Source organism: Salvelinus namaycush, chromosome 3 (genome assembly GCF_016432855.1).
Source record: "Salvelinus namaycush isolate Seneca chromosome 3, SaNama_1.0, whole genome shotgun sequence".
Lineage (NCBI taxonomy): Eukaryota > Metazoa > Chordata > Actinopteri > Salmoniformes > Salmonidae > Salvelinus > Salvelinus namaycush.
Genome location: NC_052309.1, coordinates 67948248 through 67970566, shown reverse-complemented (window position 1 = coordinate 67970566; position 22319 = coordinate 67948248). Strand labels below are relative to the sequence as shown.

Sequence of the window (22319 nt, the reverse complement as noted above, 5' to 3'; positions counted from 1 at the left end):
ATGTCCCTTTTGTCAATGTTTTTATTGCGTTTTTATTTTATTTCCTTTGGCTGTTTTTTCGAGGAGTACCCCAAGTTCAAAGAAAGTGCTTAAAAAATTAATATTTGGGATGCAAGAAATACTTTTTTTTGTGGCGTTTTGGAGAGATGGCAGGTGGTGAATGAGTAAAAAATCCTATGCATATTTAACTGTTCAGGGTTAGACAGAAGATTAACAGTGTGGTTAAGGTTAGGTTTAAAATCACGTTTTAATAAGATAAATTGTAGAAATAGGCTGGGTTTATGCCTTTGTGGATGTGGTAACTAGTGACATAGAATGACCCTTCGAGAGACTTGTTAGGTTGGTTGCTAGGATACCACTGGGACTTTGTTGCAAACATGTCGGACAATGAAGGAGACCAAGGACCCAAAAGCACATTTTCTACTTACATGGCCGAGGGGGACCAGTTGTACCACAAAGGAGAGTATGTCAAAGCCATTGAAAGCTACTCTACGGTATGGCTTTAACTTTACTCTGTGTTGTTAACTAGCTGCTACAGTACAGTAGCTAGTAAATTTAGCTAGCTAACGTTAGTGGGAGAGAGGATTGGCAGAAGTAGGACGAGGTGCAGGGAGGACTATTGTATTGCTTCGTTCGTAACCAAGTGCTAAATGTGAATTTACCACATACCACTAGAAAAAAATCACTTGAACACCCCTCCAACTGGTAGCCAACATAATTATACTAGTGGGAAACTCGTCAATCAGCCTGCGCTCCAGCTCTCACGTCACCTATTAAGGAAATGTTCGGCAGTTGAATGCTACAAGTCATTATTTATAAAATACATTTCTTAATATGGTTGTTAAACCATATGTTTTTACAAGCATGATCGCTGTACTTTTAGTATATGGTTTATGCAGGTTGTTGGTCATTAGCCAATCGGCGTTTCTCAACGAGTTCAAAGCACGTGAACGCATCCAACTGGTATTTAGAACTTCGCCATAGAGGGCTGCATACATTAGCCTGGTCTCGTAGTCTAGACGTAACATAGTAAACGGAAATACTTGACACTCAAATTTGATTTAAGTTTGGTAAGGTTACTTAAGTGAGGGTGGATAGGCTTATAACGTGAACGTCTAGGAACCCAATGGTTGCATGTTCAAACCTCATCATGGACAACTTGAGCATTTTAGCTAATTATGAACTTCAACTATTCACTACTTTTTAGCTACTTTGCAACTATTTAGCATGTTAACTAACCCTTCCCTTACCCCTTTAACCTAACTCCTAACCGTAACCCTAATCTAGCTAACATTAGCCACAACAAATTGGAATTCATTAAAAAAAAAAGGGCAGCCGTGCTTCTAGCCCCTTGGCAACTTTGCAGTATTTATTTTTTATGTGTTATTTCTTACATTATTAGCCCAGAATTTTTTTGTGTTATTACATACAGCCGGGAAGAGCTTTTGGATATCAGAGCGGCGGTAACTCACCAGCATTACGACCAGGAATATGACTTTCCCGAATCGGATCCTTTGTTCGTACCCTCCAGGGCAATTTAACTGATTCCAGAGTCTGATCCAAAACACCACCGGTGGAAAAGAGGTATTTGGAGTGGACTTCTAGTCCAACTCAGGAGGTGTGCACACCACCCACTGCTTACGAGTATATTACTCGCTAATGTTCAGTCTCTGGATAATAAAGTTGACGAGCTCAGGGCGAGGATTTCCTTCCAAAGAGACATCGGGGATTGTAACATACCCTGTTTCACAGAAACATGCCTCTCTCAGGATACACTGAGTCCATACAGCCAGTTGGGTTCTCAGTTCATCGCACAGACAGGAATAAATATCTCTCCGGGAAGAAGGGGGGCTGGGGTGTATGTTTCATGATTAATTACTCATGGTGTGATTGTGATAACGTACAGGAACTCAAGTCCTTTAGTTCACCCGACCTAGAATACCTCACAATCAAATGCCGACCGTATTACCTCCCTAGCCGCGTCCTCAGAGCATGCGCAGACCAGCTGGCTGGAGTGTTTACGGACATATTCAATCTCTCCCTATCCCAGTCTGCTATCCCCACGTGCTTCAAGATGGCCACCATTGTTTCTGTACCCAAGCAAGAAAACTGAACTAAATGACTATCGCCCCATAGCACTCACTTCTGTCATCATGAAGTGCTTTGAGAGACTAGTCAAGGATCATATCACTTCTACCTTACCTGACACCCTAGGCCCACTTCAATTTGTTTACCGCCCCACCTGATCCACAGACGATGCAATCACCATCGCACTGCACACTGCCCTATCCCATCTGGACAAGAGGAATACCTATGTTGAATGCTGAGCTATAGTCAATGAACATTCTTACATCATAGTACACTGCAAGCTCATTATTTAGCTTGAGGCCCTGGGTCTGAACCCCGCCCTGTGCAACAGGGTCCTGGACTTCCTGACGGGCTGCCCCCAGGTGGTGAAGGTAGGAAACAACACCTCCACTTCGCTGATCCTCAACACTGGGGCCCCACAAGGATGCCTGCTCAGCCCCCTCCTGTACCCCCTGTTCACCCATGACTGCGTGGCCACGCACGCCTCCAATCATCAAGTTTGGAGACGACACAACAGTAGTAGGCCTGATTACCAACAATGACGACACAGCGTACAGGGAGGAGGTGAGGGCCCTGGGAGTGTGGTGCTGGAAAATAATCTCTCACTCAACATCTACAAAACAAAAGAGCTGATCGTGAACTTTAGGAAACAGCGGAAGGAGCACCCCCTATCCACATCGACGGGACCGCAGTGGAGAAGGTGGAAAGTTCCTCGGCGTACACATCACTGACAAACTGAAATGGTCCACCCACACAAAGACAGTGTGGTGAAGAAGGCACAACAGTGCCTCTTCAACCACAGGACGCTGAAGAAATTTGTCTTGGCACCGAAAACTCTCACAAACCTTTACAGATGTGCAATTGAGAGCATCCTGTCAGGCTGTATCATCGCCTGGTATGGCAACTCCACCGCCCGCAACCACAGGGCTCTCCAGAGGGTGGTGCAGTCTACCCAACGTATCACCGGGGGCAAACTACCTTCTCTCCGGGACACCTACAGCACCCGATGTCACAGTAAGGCCAAAAAGATCATCAAGGACAACAACCACCCGAGCCACTGCCTGTTCACCCCGCTATCATCCAGAAGGCGAGGTCAGTACAGGTGCATCAAAGCTGGGACTGAGAGACTGAAAAACAGCTTCTATCTCAAGGCCATCAGACTGCTAAACAGCAATCACTAGCACATTAGAGGCTGCAGCTCTATATACATACACTTGAAATCATTGGCCACTTTAATAATGTAACACTAGTCACTTTAATAATCTTTACATATTTTTCATTACTCATCTCGTGTATATACTGTATTCTATTCTACTGTATCTTAGTCTATGCCGCTCTGACATTTATATATTCTTAATTCCATTCCTTTACTTTAGATTTGTGTATATTGTTGTGAAATTGTTAGATGTTACTTGTTAGATATTACTGCACTGTTGGAGCTAGAAACACAAGCATTTCGCTACACCCGCAATAACAGCTGCTAAACACGTGTATGTGTTCAATAAAATTAGATTTGATTTCAACATATACGTTTTGCCAATTCGTAACATATCATACCAAGTCGATGATGGATTTCCACAAATTAATACATACCATACGAAAACGTAACATATCACACTAAATGAAGTGTCTTGGATTTACACCCCCCCATCGGTTCCTGAATGGACACCCCTTCCCTGCTTTGCTAGCTGTAGACAGTGTCCTTCACCCCCAGTACACAGCAGGCGTGAGCAACATCATGTGCTAGTTAGCTAGCACACGGTATGGCCCCTGTCCGCCGTGTACTGGAGAAAACCATTCCCGACAGGCGGGGGCAAAAGTCACTGTCTACCAGTAGCCCCCGCCTCCCACTAGCACAACTAGCTTGCTAGTTAGGTACACCACATGCTAGTTAGCTAGCTAGATAGCACACGGTGTCGCCCCCGCCTCCCACCTGCTGTGTACCGGACTAGCTTGCTAAAATAACACACAGTGTCCTTCGCTCCCGCCTGCCAAACACCTGCCCTCACCGTTGTTAACAGAAGTGCGAGAAAACAGTGCCCTACAGGCAGGGACGAAGGACACTGTCTACTGGTGTATGGCCAGCTAGCTACCGTTGCCGCCCCTTCTTCTGTGGGGTTTATCGGCAGCTGGCCTCCAACGCTATTGTGCATTAACGCAACCTACTGTACTGGAGCACCACCCACCTTCCGTCTCCTAGCTTAAAAGTTGACCAATAGAATTATAAAGAGGGGGTTCTGCAGATATAGGAATGTCCACATGCAGGAACGCCCCGAATTGCAGGCCGCAATTATCTTGGTCCCAACAGAGATCATTCTCTCGCGGTCAACATTTTTTTAATGTAAAAAATGAGCTGCTTCAACTTCAGTGGCCTTCCTCTCCTAGTCGGGCATGCGAGTTCAAGTGCGCCTAGTATATGTGTGGTCTCATTGAAATAGAGTAGGCTGCCTATGCATGGGTTGAAAATCACGTGGCAGTTATCTTTCCAAGGAAATGTACTTAAATAGGATTAGACTATAATTTAATACAGTGTGTGTAAATAAATATTGATAATGGAAAAAGTGGAGGGCGCTCAACCAATGTGAATCCAGGTGCAATCAAAATGTTTTATCATCATTGAAAAGCGCATAGGCTACCATGGTGCATGAGAGTTGTGCTTTTCATTTTCAATAAATATTGATTACTGATTTATTTGTCTCTGCCTGCAGATCGTCCTCCTAAAAGGTAGGCTATATCCTATAAGCAAAACCTAGTACAAGAGAAAGTGCAAGTGTCCGCTGTAGTCATTCTTGCTGCTTCAAGTTCAGTAGCCATACATCAGGTGCTCATGTGGTCTCAATTAAACAGAGTAGGCTTTAGCTGCATGGGCAGAGAAGCCCAGGGCAGTTATCTTTCCAAGGAAATCTACTTCCTAGATGATTAGGTTATAGTTTACTACATTGTCTATAAATAAATATTGATCACCCATATTAGTCTCAGTCTAAAAATCGTCCCACTCCTAAAAGGTAGGCTATAAAAATAGCTCAAGAGAAAGTGCAAGTCTCTCCAACTCTGCTCTCGTCAAACTACACTGAACAAAAATATAAACGCAACATGTAAAGTGTTGGTCCCATGTTTCATGAGCTGAAATAAAAAATCCCTGAAATGTTCCATACTCACAAAAGCTTATTTCTTTCATATCAAGAAGCTGATTAAACAGCATGATCATTACACAGGTGCACCTTGTGCTGAGGACAATAAAAGGCCACTTTAAAATGTGCAGTTTTGTCACACAACACAATGCCACAGATGTATTCAAGTTTTGAGGGAGCGTGCAATTAGCATGCTGACTTCAGGAATGTCCACCAGAACTTTTGCCAGAGAATTGAATGTTAATTTCTCTACCATAAGCTGCCTCCAACGTCGATTTAGAGAATTTGGCAGTACGTCCAACCGGCCTCACAACTGCAAACCACATGTAACCACACCAGCCCAGGACCTCCACATCCAGCTAATTCACCTGTAAGATCGTCTGAGGGGGTGTGGGGAGGGTGCCAAGGAGTATTTATGTCTGTAATAAAGCTCTTTTATGGGGAAAAACTCATTCTGATTGGCTGGACCTGGCTCCCCAGTGGGTGGGCCTGGCTGCCAAGTGTGTGGGCCTATGCACACCCATGGCTGCACCCCTTCCCAGTCATGTGAAATCCATAGATTAGGGTCTAATTTATTTATTTAAATTGACTGATTTCCTTATATGAACTGTAACTCAGTAAAATCTTTGAAATTGTTGCGATAGCGAGTCGGACAGAAAGCCAGCGGGGGCGGGCAGGTGCTGTATGACTCTACTTCATAATTGGTCAATTCCCATCTTCCACTTGGTTATGAACGCAGTATATATTTGTATCATGTTTCCATGATAGACGGAGGGCCACAAAATATTTTTGAAAGGTTGCAATCACCACCGTCTGTGAATTTTGTGAGCAGTAAATACATCTCATACTGATGTATTTATAAATACAACTAGCTACTGCTACATGGGAATTATGTTTACAATACAGTGCATTCGGAAAGTATTCAGACCCCTTGACTTTTTCCACATTTTGTTACGTTACAGCCTTATTCTAAAATTGATTCAATTGTTTTTTTCCCTCATCAATCTACACACAGTACCCCTAATGACGACGCAAAAACAGTTTTCTTTTTAATTTAAGCAAATTTATAAAGCTCTGTCAGGTTGGATGGGGAGCGTCGCTGCGTCTCTCCAGAAATGTTCGATTGGGTTTAAGTCCGGGCTCTGGCTGAGCCACTCAAGGACATTCAGATACTTGTCCCGAAGCCACTTGGGGTCGTTGTTCTGTTGGAAAGTGAACCGTCACCCCAGTCTGAGGTCCTGAGCGCTCTGGAGCAGGTTTTCATCTCTGTACTTTGCTCCTTTTGTCTTTCCCTCGATCCTGACTAGTCTCCCATTCCCTGCCGCTGAAAACATCCCCACAGCATGATGCTGCCACCACCATGCTTCATCGTAGGGATGGTGCCAGGTTTCCTCCTGGGACCATCTTGGCATTCAGGCAAAAGAGTACAATCTTGTTTCATCAGACCAGAGAATCTTGTTTCTCATGGTCTGAGAGTCCATTAGGTGTCTTTTGGCAAACTCCAAGCAGGCTGTAATGTGCCTTATACTGAGGAGGGACTTCCATCTGGCCACTCTACCATAAAGGCATGATTGGTGGCTGCAGAGATGGTTGTCCTTCTGGAAGGTTCTCCCATTGCCACATAGGAACTCTGGAGCGCTGTCAGAGTGACCATCAGTTCTTGTCAACTCCTTGACCAAGGCTCTTCTCCCCCGATTGCTCAGTTTGGCCAGGCGACCAGCTCTAGGAAGAGTCTTGGTGGTTCCAAACTTCTTTCATTTAAGAATGATGGAGGCCACTGTGTTCTAGGGAACCTTCAATGCTGCAGACATGTTTTGCTACCCTTCCCCAGATCTCGACACAATCCTGTCTCGGAGCTCTAAGGACAATTCCTTCGACCTCTTGGCTTGGTTTTTGCTCTGACATGCACTGTCAACTGTGGGACAGTTGACAGTGAAAGGCTTATAGAAAAAGGTGTGCGCCTTTCCAAACCATGTCTAATCGATTGAATTTACCACAGGTGGACTCCAATCAAGTTGTGGAAACATCTCAAGGATGATCAATGGAAACAGGATGAACCTGAGCTCAATTTTGAAGTCTGATAAGTATCTGGGTCTGAATTGTTATCTAAATAAGGTATTTCTGTTTTTTATTTTTAATAAATATGTGTCAATTTCTAAAAACCTGTTTTCGCTTTGTCATTATGAGGTATTGTGTGTTGATTGATTAAAAAATATAATTTAATCAATTTTAGAATAAGGCTGTAATGTAACAAAATGTGGAAAAAGTCAAAGGGTCTGAATACTTTCCAAGTGTATTAGCAAATACTTTAGCTACCATTTGTGTTTTTTGTCATTAAAATTCACAGGAGAATGTCACAAGCAGTTCACATTTTCTTAGCATAAGCAAGATATCCCCATAATGGGGATATAATGGGGATATCTTGTTTGTGGTAAGCAAATGTGAACTGATGAGCCATCAGTACGGAATAGGCTAGACTAAAATGGTATAGAACAGAATAGCATTGAATAGAATAGGAAAGGATTAGCCGGTGTGTTCATCATTTGTCTTTAATTTAAAAATGAATACTGGATATCTTAAATACTCTGGCTTTAATACAAAAAAGGGATCTTCCCTGGAGGCACATTAACTTGTGGTGAGTTGCTTGTATGCCTATAGGCACTCAACTGTCTTACAATACATATCTATTATTCATTACTGAGACAAAAATTATAGACTGACATCTCGTGAACTGTTGAGGAGCTGCAGTGTAGCCGATCGACTGAAACGTCGACTGAATAAGGTTAAACCGCATGCTGTTCCATTTGTGTTGAAATTTGAATCATTAACTGTTTTTGATTATTTTAGTCAAGACAAATAATGGTTACACTATTTGTGTGCTGTGTGTGCGTTCTAGACAGGTCTCCGCGCCTTTCGAACGCTCTGGAAAGACGAGAACTTTCTTTTCCTGCGCGTGCAATGCATGCGCCTCGCAGGTGCGTCATTGCGCAGGAATGCTGCGCTCTCATTGGGCAATGTAGTCAGAGCGTTCGAGAAATGTCTAGAAATGGGCAATGGGGATGGTATATATTCTGGTGAAGTACATTCAGATTCAAACATCGACTCAACGAGAATACTCAAGGGAAAAGAAAGCAAGAAAAGAGAAGAGCCACGTTCGAAAGAACTCTACATTCATAAACTGTAAGTAAAGGGAAATTAATTCAGTACCCTATTTTCATAATGGCTGTGACAGTTATAAACTTGATAGTAATAGAAAATGAAGCTATGTTGGTTGTATCGACATAGCCGATTTAGCTATAACATTATGCCAGAATATTTGGTTAACTAATAAAGAAATAATATTATAAAGGTATAATAGTCATCCATTTATTATGTTATTTCATTGGACAGACTAGGCCTACATTTCTTTTTTTTGTAGCATATTATAATGAGTTATTTCTTAGTTTTTAAGAAAATCTGCTTTAATTCTGTGAAGATAATACAATATTATCCAGGAGTGTTCATAGAAAAAAATGTAGGCCTGTTGTGAAAAGAGTTTCTCTAATAGATTAGCAGAAATGATTGTTTCTGCCATTGTCTTTGTTAAACCCCACTGAATATGTGCCTGGCCAGTATTAGTGTATAACACTAATATATATAACACAAACATTGACAACAGTGTTGTTATCAGACCTGGGTTCAAATGCGTATTATTGTTTTTCAAGGACTTTCAAATACCAGTACATTTTGAAATGTAAATAGTTGAATATTGGAATGTGTTTGGAAATACATTTGGAAAGTATTGGCATGTATTTGAAAATACTCAAATACACAGACAAGTGTATTTTAAAATACAAATATTTAAATATTCAATGCATTTGAACCCAGAATTGTTTGTTCCTAGGTGTATTTGAAATGTATTTGAAAATAGTTTCAAATAGTATTTATATGAAATTATTAGAAAATACTTTCAAATACTTTAAATAGAAGTGGCCGCATTATCTGAAAATATTCAAATACACAGAAAATAAGAATTACAAATACTTAAGTACGCATGTATTTGAACCCAGGTCTGGTTGTTATTCAAGTATATTTAGTATAACATCTCAGTTGGTGGAGATTGACATTACTTGCACCTAGGTTTTCGTAGAATAATATCAATTTCTAAAATATTTCATTATTTTGTAGGCAACTAACTCCAAACCATCAAGATGTCATCAGCTAAAGGCCCGTCTATCGGCATTGACCTGGGCACCACCTACTCCTGTGTGGGGGTGTTCCAGCATGGTAAAGTGGAGATCATTGCCAACGACCAGGGCAACAGGACCACGCCCAGCTATGTGGCCTTCACAGACACTGAGAGACTCATCGGAGACGCAGCAAAGAACCAGGTGGCCATGAACCCCAACAACACCGTTTTCGACGCCAAACGCCTAATTGGCCGAAAGTTCAACGATCAGGTCGTGCAAGCTGACATGAAGCACTGGCCCTTTAAGGTGGTCAGCGACGGAGGAAAGCCTAAAGTTCAGGTAGATTACAAAGGTGAGAACAAATCCTTCAACCCAGAGGAGATATCCTCCATGGTCCTGGTGAAGATGAGGGAGATTGCTGAGGCTTACCTGGGCCAGAAGGTGTCCAATGCAGTCATCACAGTCCCTGCCTACTTCAACGATTCACAGAGACAAGCCACTAAGGACGCTGGAGTGATCGCTGGGCTGAATGTGCTGAGGATCATCAACGAGCCCACGGCGGCAGCCATCGCTTACGGCATGGACAAAGGCAAGTCCAGGGAACGCAACGTTCTGATTTTTGACCTGGGTGGGGGCACCTTCGACGTGTCCATCCTGACCATCGAGGATGGGATCTTTGAGGTGAAGGCCACAGCTGGAGACACTCACCTGGGCGGCGAGGACTTTGACAACCGCCTGGTCAGTCACTTTGTGGAGGAGTTCAAGAGGAAACACAAGAAGGACATCAGCCAGAACAAGCGGGCTCTGAGGAGACTGAGGACAGCCTGCGAGAGGGCCAAGAGAACGCTGTCCTCCAGCTCCCAGGCCAGCATTGAGATTGACTCCCTCTTTGAGGGCATCGACTTCTACACCTCCATCACCAGGGCTCGTTTTGAGGAGATGTGTTCTGACCTCTTCAGGGGAACACTGGAGCCCGTGGAGAAAGCCCTCAGGGATGCCAAGATGGACAAGGCCCAAATCCACGACGTCGTCCTGGTCGGAGGCTCCACCCGGATCCCCAAGGTCCAGAAGCTCCTGCAGGACTTTTTCAACGGCCGAGAACTAAACAAGAGCATCAACCCAGACGAAGCGGTAGCCTACGGCGCTGCCATCCAGGCGGCCATCTTATCTGGCGACAAGTCTGAGAACGTCCAGGACCTGCTGCTGCTGGATGTGGCTCCCCTGTCCCTGGGCATCGAAACCGCCGGAGGTGTCATGACCGCCCTGATCAAACGCAACACCACCATCCCATCCAAACAGACCCAGACCTTCACCACTTACTCCGACAACCAGCCCGGGGTCATGATCCAGGTCTACGAGGGAGAGAGAGCCATGACCAAGGACAACAACCTCCTGGGGAAGTTTGAGCTCTCTGGGATCCCCCCTTCCCCACGAGGAGTCCCTCAGATCGAGGTGACCTTTGACATTGACGCCAACGGCATTCTGAACGTAGCAGCGGTGGACAAGAGCACGGGCAAAGAGAACAAGATCACCATCACCAACGACAAGGGCCGGCTCAGCAAAGAGGATATTGAGAGGATGGTGCAGGACGCTGACAAATACAAAGCTGAGGATGACGCACAGAGGGAGAAGATGGCAGCCAAGAACTCCCTGGAGTCATACGCCTTCAATATGAAGAGCAGCGTGGAGGACGACAACATGAAAGGCAAGATCAGCGAGGAGGACAAAAAGAAAGTGATGGACAGGTGCGACCAGACCATTTCCTGGTTGGAGAACAACCAGCTAGGCGACAAAGAGGAGTATGAGCATCAGTTAAAGGAGCTGGAGAAAGTATGCCAGCCTATCATTACCAAGCTGTACCAGCAGGGAGGGATGCCCACAGGTTGCTGTGGAGATCAGGCACGGACCAGCTCTGGTGGCAGCTCCCAAGGCCCAACCATTGAAGAGGTTGACTAAAGTGAGGGACTTGTATAAAGGACTTTTCAAAATGTATAAGTATCACTGCATACAATTTGCTATTCAGGAAATACTTTGTACTTATACTTATTTCTACTGGTTAAAATGTTAATGCATTGTTATGGCTCAGTGCTATTTAAGAAGTGCGTTATATATTTATTGGTTGTACTGTAAAGATGACAATATATAAACATACTGAAAGATAAAAGAAAACACTGATGTAAATCTGTTGTTTCATACCATATTTCATTGCTGGACATTGCAAATAAAATGTATTGAAATAAGTTTCTAGGTCTGTTGGCTGTTTCCTTGAATTCCTTCTCATCATAACACATTCAGTATTCACATTTATATAATATTTCTTATACAATATTGTAAACAAAACTTTGATAGATGGCTAAACCACCAGAGATACCCTAATGGCCACAATGTTTCGGCTATCAACTCTTTATTCTCTGATAACATCTGATACAATCACTACGGTCCTTCTTGGAAAAAGAGGCACAAATACATTTCTGGCACATATTTTAAAAAACTATTACAGGTCACAATTTTCTTTACTTTGTGCTTAATGGTGTTATGCTCAGAGAACCAAATACTGTATAATAAATTGATTTTGAAGTATTTAAAGTGGAACTGACAGCATTTTAACTACTTTGCAGATATGAAACAAATGGGCAATCATAATATCAGTAAAACATCAAATTCCCAGTTTATGCTTCAAAACCAACTTTATAAGAGGTTTTAAAAATAGCTTCTATTTGACTCAAAATTCCATGAAGTAAAGGAAGGCATTGTTGGGAGAATAGATAGATGCAGTTCAATGCATGATTCATATAATTCACCAATACATTTATTGGTAGTCCAAAAAATGTTGCTATCAGGTTGTAAATCACAGCTGGCCTGGTACATTGTTTGCTGCTGCCATTCATTCGGGATGCACCGTTTCAGTTTCAATAACTTAATATTTTGAACAAGAACAGACGACTTTAACTAATGCTGGGAATGTCAATGCAATGAAACTATAAGGTGTTCACCCATAAAATGTATGTTTCATTCAATGAAAAACAACCTATAGCTAAGTTATTGTTATTTAGAGTTATTAAATACTTTTTGATTAGGGTCGCAGCATATTATGCACATCTGCAAGCGTAGCAGCAAAGGCTGGACAAATGATTTATCTATTTTGTTTTAAAACGTTAAGATGCTATATACAGCATATGTACATAAGTGGACATTATAAAGGGCCATATTTTTTCAAATAAAACAATGGCCCGTTTGAGTCGCAGTTGCACGTCTTTTTGTAAAAACAAATCGCCTATGTCTGGCGAATTCGTTGGGTAATTCAAAACTTCTGTACACTGTAATGCATGATTGTACACTTGGGATTGGATTGTGGGTGTACTAATGCGTTGGTTCTATTTTGTTTTGTTTTACTATAACCTTAAAATGGTGACGATGTAGGTTGTGTAGCGGTTAGGGGTTATGGTGTGAAGGTTTGGCAAGGAGAGGTTTTTGTGCCTAGTCACAGACAGCTGTTGTGTTGTGTACTGAAGTCCACAAGTGAAGGGAAGAAGGAAAGCTTGTAGATTCGAGAAGGAATTTTACAACAAGTAAAGTGATAATGCTCTATGTGGCTGCTATGAAATTGAACTGTGTGTGTGGGTGATCAGGGGTGTATTCATTCTGACGATTCTTTGGCAAAAAGTTTCTTAAACAGAACGAAATGGGGCGGGACCTACCTGAATTTGTCCAATAGAAACTCTTGAAACGTTTTGCAACTGTTTGTACTAAAGATTACACCCCAGATCAGCTAGATGCAGGCAAGAGTGTGCAAGGCGGTATTGAATGGCGTCTCTGTCACCTTGATTACTCCAATTTGTCTCTCGACCTGTGCACCTACAGTATACATTTTCATTGCTAGGCTATAGGTTGTAGCAATCTCTTGATTGGTATAGGGCAAATTTGAGTAACATGTAGTAGCCTAAACCTATTGATGTTACATTGAGCTGGGTGAATGGGAATATGAATGACAGTCATCCAATATGCTGTAATAGAAATAAGGCCATGGTTATAAAACAAAATCCTCCATAATCTTGAACGGCACAAACCGGCACTGCTGCGTATATAGTGTGAAGTGGGTCCTCATTTAGTAGTTGCATTGTGCTGCAGTGCGGTATGGTAAGGCACCTTTTAAAGTGTGTGAAATCTTAGTATTTTACTGTCAGCCATTGTTGCTGTTAATGCTCATTCAGACCACCAGAGAGCATTTTTGAGCACATCTACTCCAGCCTGAAAGAAATACTGCGGACCTACAGTAAGTACAAAATAAGGACATGTTGTCGACAGTTTTATGGGTTTAACTGAATGAATGATTATCTTGAAGGAATTAGTCGCCTTCTTTTCTTTCTAATGGGCAGCAAACTGTATTTTTTATTAACTTCAGTTTCACACTGTGGTAAATAAACATGTTAAGCCATATTTTCATCTAAACTCATTTCTATTTGATAGGGTGTCATTGAGGCCGTTTATGATATAAATGATTTTGTTATAAGATCACTGTTTGTTATGTGGCGTGTGTGTTTCTATACAATCATTCAAATTAGTTTCCAGCACCAATTAGCTGTTATGAGCGTTTCGGCTAGCTATTGTCCAATTTAATTTCTCATCAAGGTGTGAACTGCAACTCACATCCATTACTACTGTAAGCCCAGTATTCTAAAAATGAAAACACAGCATCTACAGTACTTTTTCATCAACATCTTTGTGTTTTTGTTAATAAAATATATTATAATTCGATTTTAAAAAGACAGTTTCAAAATGCAGATGTTTATTAGGTTACTGTACAGCAGCTGTTACCAAACTAGGGGTCGGGACCAAAGCTCCCACTGGATATCTGACACCTCCTAACTTGATATTGTCTGGTAAAGACTCTGCATCAAAACTCAGCAGGACAGACAGTATCTTCTCTGTTTCACCACACTCTCCACCGGGTCTGCGTCACACCAAACGGCAGGCGTCACAGACACCGGGAATCTTCAATTTTAGTTGGTTCTCAACATTTAACACCACCCCAGTTATCACTCCTTTCAACAGCCCTCAGCTCCGGAGAGCATAGCAAATCAAAGTTCTTGTCCCAAGACGCGTGGTGCGTGGTATCTTGAGTTTTCCGCCAGTCGCCATTACACTTCTTCGATATGATATGATGATGGTCCGCAAACAAACGCTTAAAGTGCACCAACTGTGTTGGAATGTATGATCAATCATGATCTGTCCCTGTTCTGTACTACCATGAACATAAAATTCAAAACCAAATAAATCCCTAACTTTTACCACACCCTCCACCCTACCATAAAAAAACCTCTCCCCAACCCCATTCAACTTTATCTATATCCTGTTGAAACACTCCACCTTTAGGATTGTTCAGCATGTCAACAACCATTTCAACAGTAACATCTGTTACCCCCAATATCTCTTTTGCCATCTCCACAATAACCTTCAACCTGGAATTTCTGCTTTCCACAACCCGAGTTGTATTGTTAACCTTACCAATAAAAGCTATGAAGTCAACTAAATTCATTAGGTAGGTCCACTTAGGTAGGTCCACTTAGGTAGTTCCACAGTAGTTCCACTTACTACAGGTACATCCATGTAAGCTCCATCAGTCCTCACTGTAGTTCTACCAATCTGTTTTACGGCCTCTGCATATGATACATCATGACTGATCCTATATCTCTGAGCCTCTCTAGCCTCTCTCTGTACCTGGCATCTACCAAATGCTGCGCTGTGTTCACCCCCATATTTACAGCACTTAACCTTCACATTGCTTCCACATTCACCACACTTGGCACATCTTTTCTTTCCTTTACACTGAGCAGCTACATGTCCTATTTTATGGGATTTAAAACACCACAGTGCATATGGGACAAATTCTCTAACTTTGAAACTATCTGTACTTTTCCCAGCAAGACTTTGTCAAACCTCAGCATCACTGATAAGCCTCTTTCCTACTGATCAACCTTAAGGCCTAAATCACTCTGCCTCCCTTTGCATTTTCTTTCATTTCGTCTGTTGACGTAGATATTGGGACCCCAGTGATGACTCTCGTCAATCTAGCATAATCACTAGGGACATGGCTTTTAATCTTCTTCCCATTAAGGTTTTCCATTTTCAGAATCTTCTCTTGCTGAGCCTAGCTACCACACAATATTAACAATATACAATTTCCGATGAACCAAGCTAATTTCACTTCACCTACCTCTTTCTCTACGGCATTAGTTAGTCGAATAGGGTGTAAGTGAGGCCCTGTGGTCTCATCAAACAGTATCACCACTTTCCACTCCAACACATCATTAATCTTGCTTCCTACCTTGGCCCTCTTTGTGCTTTTCATGATCTCTCTTCTTCCTATGTTTTTCCACTAAAGGCCATTCCCGTCCTCGACTCTCATCCTCCCACTCCATACCGCCAGAACTGACACCCATATTGTTTGCATTCCAGCACAGCTGTTGCTTCACCAACTTTTTCTCCATTTCCTCCATTTCGTCCACACTACTCGCCGCCATTTCCGACCTCTCGTCCCTTCGTCCAAAATCTTTGCCATGCTTCGCTTGCCCCACCGCCATTACACCTCGCGGCCATCCTCCCCATTTACATTTTTTATTTGGAATTGCAAGGAGGTATGGTAGGGTGGCCAGGCCCCCTAAGGCCCGCCCATAATGCTGACCCTGGTTTAAAGTTGAGAGATATCATTCACGCAAAGTAATGAGACAGGGTGTGTAAGTATGCCTCCAGGATAATAGGCTAAAGTTGGCCTCATGTAAAAAAAAAAAAAAAAAAAAATTTAAAGACCAAGGACATCCAAAAATCCATCAGATGAACTGTTTTTAATGAAGCCAGCAATGCAAATAATTAATCTCAGTGATAGACAGTATACAGGTATTATTGCATGTTGACCTACCAATCGCAGTGAAATTAAGTCTAGTCGTGATCAGTTTCATATATTTCATAGTATATTGTCTTGATAGCGGCATTGACGTTGTTGGTTGGCTAGCAAGCAAAACTTGACGTTAATTTACACACTGTTCACATTTGGGAAAACTGGTCCACCCACTTGGTAGCTAGCAGTGGAGGCTGGTGGGAGGAGCTATAGGAGGACAGTCTCTGAGTAATGGCTGGATTGGAATAAGTGGAACAGGGTCAAACGTGGTTTCCATATGTTTGATATCGTTTCATTTATTCCATTCCAGCCATTACAATGAGCCCATCCTCCTATAGCTCCTCCCACCAGCCTCCACTGGTAGCTAGCTATCGTTAGTTCAAATACAGCAAAATGATGTACTGATATGAAAGTGCAATTGTAAACCCAAGGGTTGCACATTTTGGTTTTTGCCCTAGCACTACACAGCTGATTCAAATAATGAAAGCTTGATGATGAGTTGATTATTTGAATCAGCTGTGTAGTGTTGGGGCAAAAACCAATACGTGCACCCCTTGGGTCCTGAGGGTCGAGTCTGGCTGAAATGTACGAAAGAGGTCCCAGGTGGAGGGTTCTCGGTTGAACGTGGACGCTCATCGGACAGTCTTTGCACTTTCAAACCCACGCCCACCATGATGTATAGCACTGCCCACTGAGAGAAATGGTGAAGAGAGTGGGCGTGGTTGAGTGGTAAGGCTAAAGCAACCGACTGGGGAGGTATATCTCACACAGCCAAAAGTCGGACACTAATGTGGTTTTCCAACAGCAAGGCTCAGATCAACATGGCAGTGTTGCCATTGTTAATAAAATGTTTTCATTATAATGTTGAAAAAAAAAACATGTCTCCTAACCACAAACGGAAATCATACGTGTGTACATTGTACAATCAATTAGTGAGAGAGCGCCTCAAACATCACATTCACATCACGGCACAGTTGGTTCCTGTTTCAGTCATGTCTTTGGTCACGTAAAAAAACCGAATGATTGGTTGGCAATAGAGCCTCCCACAATGCAAGAGATGGATGCAGGATGAAGTTATGAAAAGAAACTTGCAGTTGACTGCAGTCAAAACGTCATGACCTTAGATCACATGATTTTTGCAATGCTGTTGACATGTAGGGGCAAGTCGGACAATTATTATCCCCATAATGCAACACTCTTTGAAAAGCCGACAAAAGTGATCCGCTCGAACGCGCCCAGTGTGGCCCCTCTTGGGGACTGAACAGCACAGGTTAACAATGCAGTGTGCATGCTCGGTTGCTCGTTTATTGACTGAGTGGCGTGACAAAAGTTGCATTACCGCCCCCTGCTGTGCAGTTTGTGTAATAGGTGATCTGATTAAATCTTGGCTGTCCAGGAAGGGACTAGTAGGAAAGATGATATCTGTGGGGTAGCTCTAATGATAGCTAAACAATAAACATTTAGCCACTTATAGCTAGCTATTTAGCTATGACCATATAATCAATTTGCTGTGGTTGAATGCAATCTCTGTGTATATGCATTTAGACAATTTCTTCTGTTACTCAGCTGTCAATCGAAAACGTATGTACTGGTTGCCAAGTCGTTTGGGCTGTCTCCTCAGTCAGTGGCTGGTGGCTTTTTTGCTACTCAAGTCTACACTACATGTATGTCAAGTTTGTATTTGTAGCTAATGACAGTTCATACATTTCTTTCAGGCATTGATTCTTCAGCCAGATGACAAACATTGTCTGGTTGCCAGATCCAAATGTTATGTAAAGATGGGAGATTCTGATAATGCATTGAGGGACGCAGAGGCCTCTCTCAAGGAGGACAAAGAATTCTTCAAGGTGCAATTTAAACATTGGGCATCATTATTCAGCCCTGTTCTATTTTCAGCCTTTGGCTTTATTGTGTAGCTGTCATTGTATTATCTCTCAGCCAGTGTTATTCAGGGAAGCTTTGTATTGTCTGTTTTGTTTGGAACGGAACAGATGTTTCCCCCTGTTGGCCAGCTACTGTACTGAAATTCAAAGCTTTTTTCTTTTCAATGACCACTAGGGCACACTGTTGTTTCTGATTAGTCATCATTTCCCAAGCAAAATCCATTGATTTATTTGTATTCCTCATTTTCCAGGGTTTGTATCAGAAAGCGGAAGCTTTATACACCATGGGAGACTTTGAGTTTGCCTTGGTGTTTTACCACAGGGGGCACAAACTGCGGCCAGAGCTGCAGGAATTTAGACTGGGAATCCAAAAGGCCCAAGAGGCTATCGACAACTCTGTGGGCAGTAAGTACTGGGTCAAAATATTTTTGTAAAAGACCAACAGATTGAGTACCTCATTGTTCTCATAATGCAGTTTTTGTAAGTTTTCCATATGGTTTTCTAAATCTCTTATCTTTCCACCACCTCAGGCCCCTCATCTGTGAAACTGGAAAACAAGGGGGACCTGTCCTTCTTCCACAAAGCGGATGAGGTGAGTCAATGGTAAAGCCTTGAGACGATAAGCTGCATATTTTTCACAATTCCTAGAGACACCTCTGCATGTATGTCATCCTCATGATGAGTTCTGTGTGTGGGATTGATTGGCAGGTGAAGAAGGGACGGCCGAAGGGGCTGATTCACCCCCTGAGAAGGGAGATGAGGCAGCAGAACAAGAAGACGCCTAAGAGTGAGAAGACAGCCAAGCAGCTTCTGGGAGAGCTCTACAGCGATAAGGAGTACCTAGAGAAGCTACTGAAAGATGAAGGTAGCGCAGCCAAAATTATTTTACTTAGCATGTTCCTGTATTTTCACTCTTTCGTTTGAGTTTCAGTACACAATCAATACACTGTCACACTTGGGAAGATGCTCTTTCATCACGTACCCTATCTGGAGAATTGGCTTCTACGTGTCCTTTGATTTCCCTTACACAATCATTATTATCAGCATGAATTACAGAGCCCAGTGTGTGGTAAAGGGCAAATATTCCATTAAAGTCAAAGTCATAAATGGCCTCCAGACTTGGTGAAAGGTAAGATGCGGGGTGGGGAGAGACTGCAGGACCTCATCCTCAACTGCATCACCTATCTGGACACACGCACTGAGTTCTGGCGCCAGCAGAAGCCCATCTACGCACGGGAGAGAGACCGCAAGCTCATGCAGCAGAAGTGGAACAAGACCCGGCAGAACCCTCCCTCTGATCCCACCCGTTTTGTACTCAAGAGCCTGGAAGAGATTGATGCAGGTAAGACAGAACAGACCCAAGGATGAATATGATAGTTTGATGCTTATCAATACATCTTGGTCAATGGTAAACTCTTTTTTTTCCTCCCCTCTAAGCTTTGACTGCAGGCAATGCAGAGAGCAGCCTGAAGAAAGCTCGGGAGGTCCTGAAGTCGGTTCAATGCTGGTCAGAGGAGGTGGTTCCCAATAAGAAAGAGGTGCTGGGGAACCTTCACAGCTGCATTGGAAATGCCCTGATTGACCTGGGGAAAATGGACAGAGCACTAGACAACCATCAGAAGGACTTGGACCTGGCCAGGCAATGGTGAGTGCTGTGGAGTGGACACTTCATTTCAGTCTGAAAGGTACACTCAACTACGCATTTATTTTGATTGTGAGGCTAAAACGTTTAATTTGGCTCTATTACGCCAGGATTTTGGAGATCAAATGCTAACTTCCCCTCTTATTGGTAATGTTGAGAGGTTAGCATGTATTGGGGGCATGGTCTTTGTACATCTTTCTCACTCATCATTATTCATGGATTATCCTGAATCATGATAGCATCCACATTAATGTAGAAGTGTTCAGAAACGTTGTTCTTATTTACAATCAAAGTGATTCCAAAATGACACAATACATTATTTACCATTCATTTCTTTTGGGCACAACGTAATCCAAAACACAATCAAAACAAACAGCAAATGCATCCAGCAAGTTTGTAGAGTCACAAGCTTGATGTTGTCATTGCGTGCTAGGAATATGGGACCAAATACTAAACTTTTGACTTCATTTACTAAGTAAATGACACACTAAGTGAATTTGTCCAAATACTTGACACCTTCAAATGAGGGGACTGGATACATTAAGTGCATTCATATCTTAAAGGTAAAACAGATATGTATGAAAATAATCTCAAATAAAGGTGCCATTCTGTACTGTCTCCTCATATAAAACATTTGATCTCAAGTCCAAAATGCTGGAGTATAGAGCCAAATTAAGAGTTTTAGCTTCACTATCCAAATAAATACATAGGCGAGAGTATATGATTTTCTAACGACCCACATTTCAAATCAAGTGCTTTTCACACACTGCATCTTATTGTTTTAACAGTGTTCTTTCACTTTCTTTGTTGTCCAACAGCAAACTCCCAGAGGCAAAGTCAAGGGCACTTGATAATGTTGGCCGAGTGTACGCCAGAATAGGAAAGTTCCCACAGGCTATCGATGCGTAAGTGGAAACTCAAAGTATATGGCATCACATCTGTGTTTTTATGTTTTGATTGTGTGATGAAGCAAATCGTTTTCTTTAATACAAAGGACTCCTAATGTATGGGTTCACTGTGTCATTCTATTCACTGTGTTTGTGTATTTGCTTCTCCATTCTCAGCTGGGAGGAAAAGATCCCCCTGGCCTGTGGCGGTCTGGAGAGGACCTGGCTGTTCCATGAGATAGGCCGCTGCTACCTGGAGCTGAAGCGTCACACCGAGGCCCGGGACTACGGCGTTCGCTCACTCGCTGTAGCCGATGAAATCGCTGATGAGAAGTGGCAACTGAACGCCTGTGTGTTGGTGGCACAGTCAGAGAGTAAGTACAGGTAGAAGTGTGGAGAAACCCTTCCCTTGTTTGAGTCGTTGACAAGTTGTGATGTGTATAGCAATGGCCCCCAGGCCTGTATTTTAAGTTAATCTTTACAGACTCTTAAAGAAAACGCCATTATCTCATGTCTGAGCTTGATCAAATTAATCAAATGTATTTTTTATGTACTGTGGTTCCATTGAGGGGCGGCAGGTAGCCTAGAGGTTAGAGTATTGGTACAGTGTTGTTTCGAATCCCCGAACTGGCATGGTGGAAAAATCTGCCGTTCTACCCTTGAGCAAGGCAGTAAACCCCCACACCTGCTCCCCTGGCGTCGATGCCGTGGACGTCGATTAAGGCAGCCCCCCGCACCTCTCTGATTCAGAAGGGTTGGGTTAAATGCGGAAGACATATTTCGGGGGTTGAATGCTTTCAGTTGTTTCCCTTGACGTTTATGGGATTGAATGGGAAAATGTTCATACAATTCTGATCAATGCTGATTCTTTTGAATTACAACCTGGGGACAACCTAGAAACTTTGGACACGAGTTTTGATTTCATGGAAACTGTGATTAGTCTTGGTCTACTTGATCTTGGTCATAGCATTAAACTGGTCCTAACAGTCCTTTCCTTATGTGTCCCCTCCCAGTGAAGCTTGGCAACTTTAAATCCGGTGTTGCCCACTTTGAAAGAGCTTTGGACAGGGCTAAGGTTCTCCAGGATGACCCTGCGAGGGATGCCATCCAGAAGGTTACCTGAACATCCTTGTCAATTCAAGTCACTTCTTTCCTATTGTCAAATCACAATGGCTCACTGATACAATATTTTATGCCCTTATTTAGGCTCTCCGTGAGGCAAGGCAACGTTTATGAGCGCTCATCAGAAGATGACTGAAGAGGAGCCACAGACAGATTTTCAAAGACAATGTAATAAAAACGGTCTTTTAAGTATGCTTCTCTGACCTCCACTTGAGTTTTTTGCATACTTTTATTTTATTTTTTGATTTACATATTTAGAAATAGAAAAATTGCACACGTACAAAATGTACATACCCCTTACAGAATAAACTTAGGAGATACAGCTGAGGAAAGGACTTCACTTGGGTGGGAACAAAATTGAATTATCCTATGATGTATTACTTTGAAAATCTATTATTCATCTACACAGGAATTCAATCATTACAGCTATGTAGTATAATTTGATGTCTTCCTTTTCATTTATGTGTTTCCTGTAGTATTGCAATAAATGCATGTTTCCAAT

The 22319-nt window shown here is 42.6% G+C and overlaps 2 protein-coding genes across 2 annotated transcripts; both read left to right on the top strand.

Moving 5' to 3' along the window:
• Positions 1 to 102: 102 nt before the first annotated feature.
• Positions 103 to 22242, top strand: odad4 (outer dynein arm docking complex subunit 4). The gene is made up of 11 exons (XM_038982313.1): positions 103 to 494; positions 17999 to 18130; positions 18418 to 18571; positions 18697 to 18758; positions 18875 to 19031; positions 19284 to 19508; positions 19604 to 19811; positions 20627 to 20713; positions 20873 to 21069; positions 21709 to 21809; positions 21902 to 22242. The coding sequence occupies exons 1-11, from the start codon at positions 378 to 380 to the stop codon at positions 21929 to 21931; spliced, it is 1470 nt and encodes a 489-aa protein (XP_038838241.1). The 5' UTR covers positions 103 to 377; the 3' UTR covers positions 21932 to 22242.
• On the top strand, positions 8275 to 11625 carry LOC120035777 (heat shock 70 kDa protein-like). Its single transcript, XM_038982309.1, has 2 exons — positions 8275 to 8399; positions 9387 to 11625. The coding sequence occupies exon 2, from the start codon at positions 9410 to 9412 to the stop codon at positions 11342 to 11344; it is 1935 nt and encodes a 644-aa protein (XP_038838237.1). The 5' UTR covers positions 8275 to 8399; positions 9387 to 9409; the 3' UTR covers positions 11345 to 11625.
• Positions 22243 to 22319: the final 77 nt, after the last annotated feature.

Excerpts from the sequence above, each read along its gene's own strand:
- odad4 (XM_038982313.1), top strand. The coding sequence starts at position 378 with ATGTCGGACAATGAAGGAGACCAAGGACCCAAAAGCACATTTTCTACT. Across the intron at positions 19,509-19,603 it reads CCTGGAAGAGATTGATGCAG|CTTTGACTGCAGGCAATGCA; the intron begins GTAAGACAGAAC and ends CTCCCCTCTAAG. Across the intron at positions 21,070-21,708 it reads GTTGGTGGCACAGTCAGAGA|TGAAGCTTGGCAACTTTAAA; the intron begins GTAAGTACAGGT and ends GTCCCCTCCCAG.
- LOC120035777 (XM_038982309.1), top strand. The coding sequence starts at position 9,410 with ATGTCATCAGCTAAAGGCCCGTCTATCGGCATTGACCTGGGCACCACC.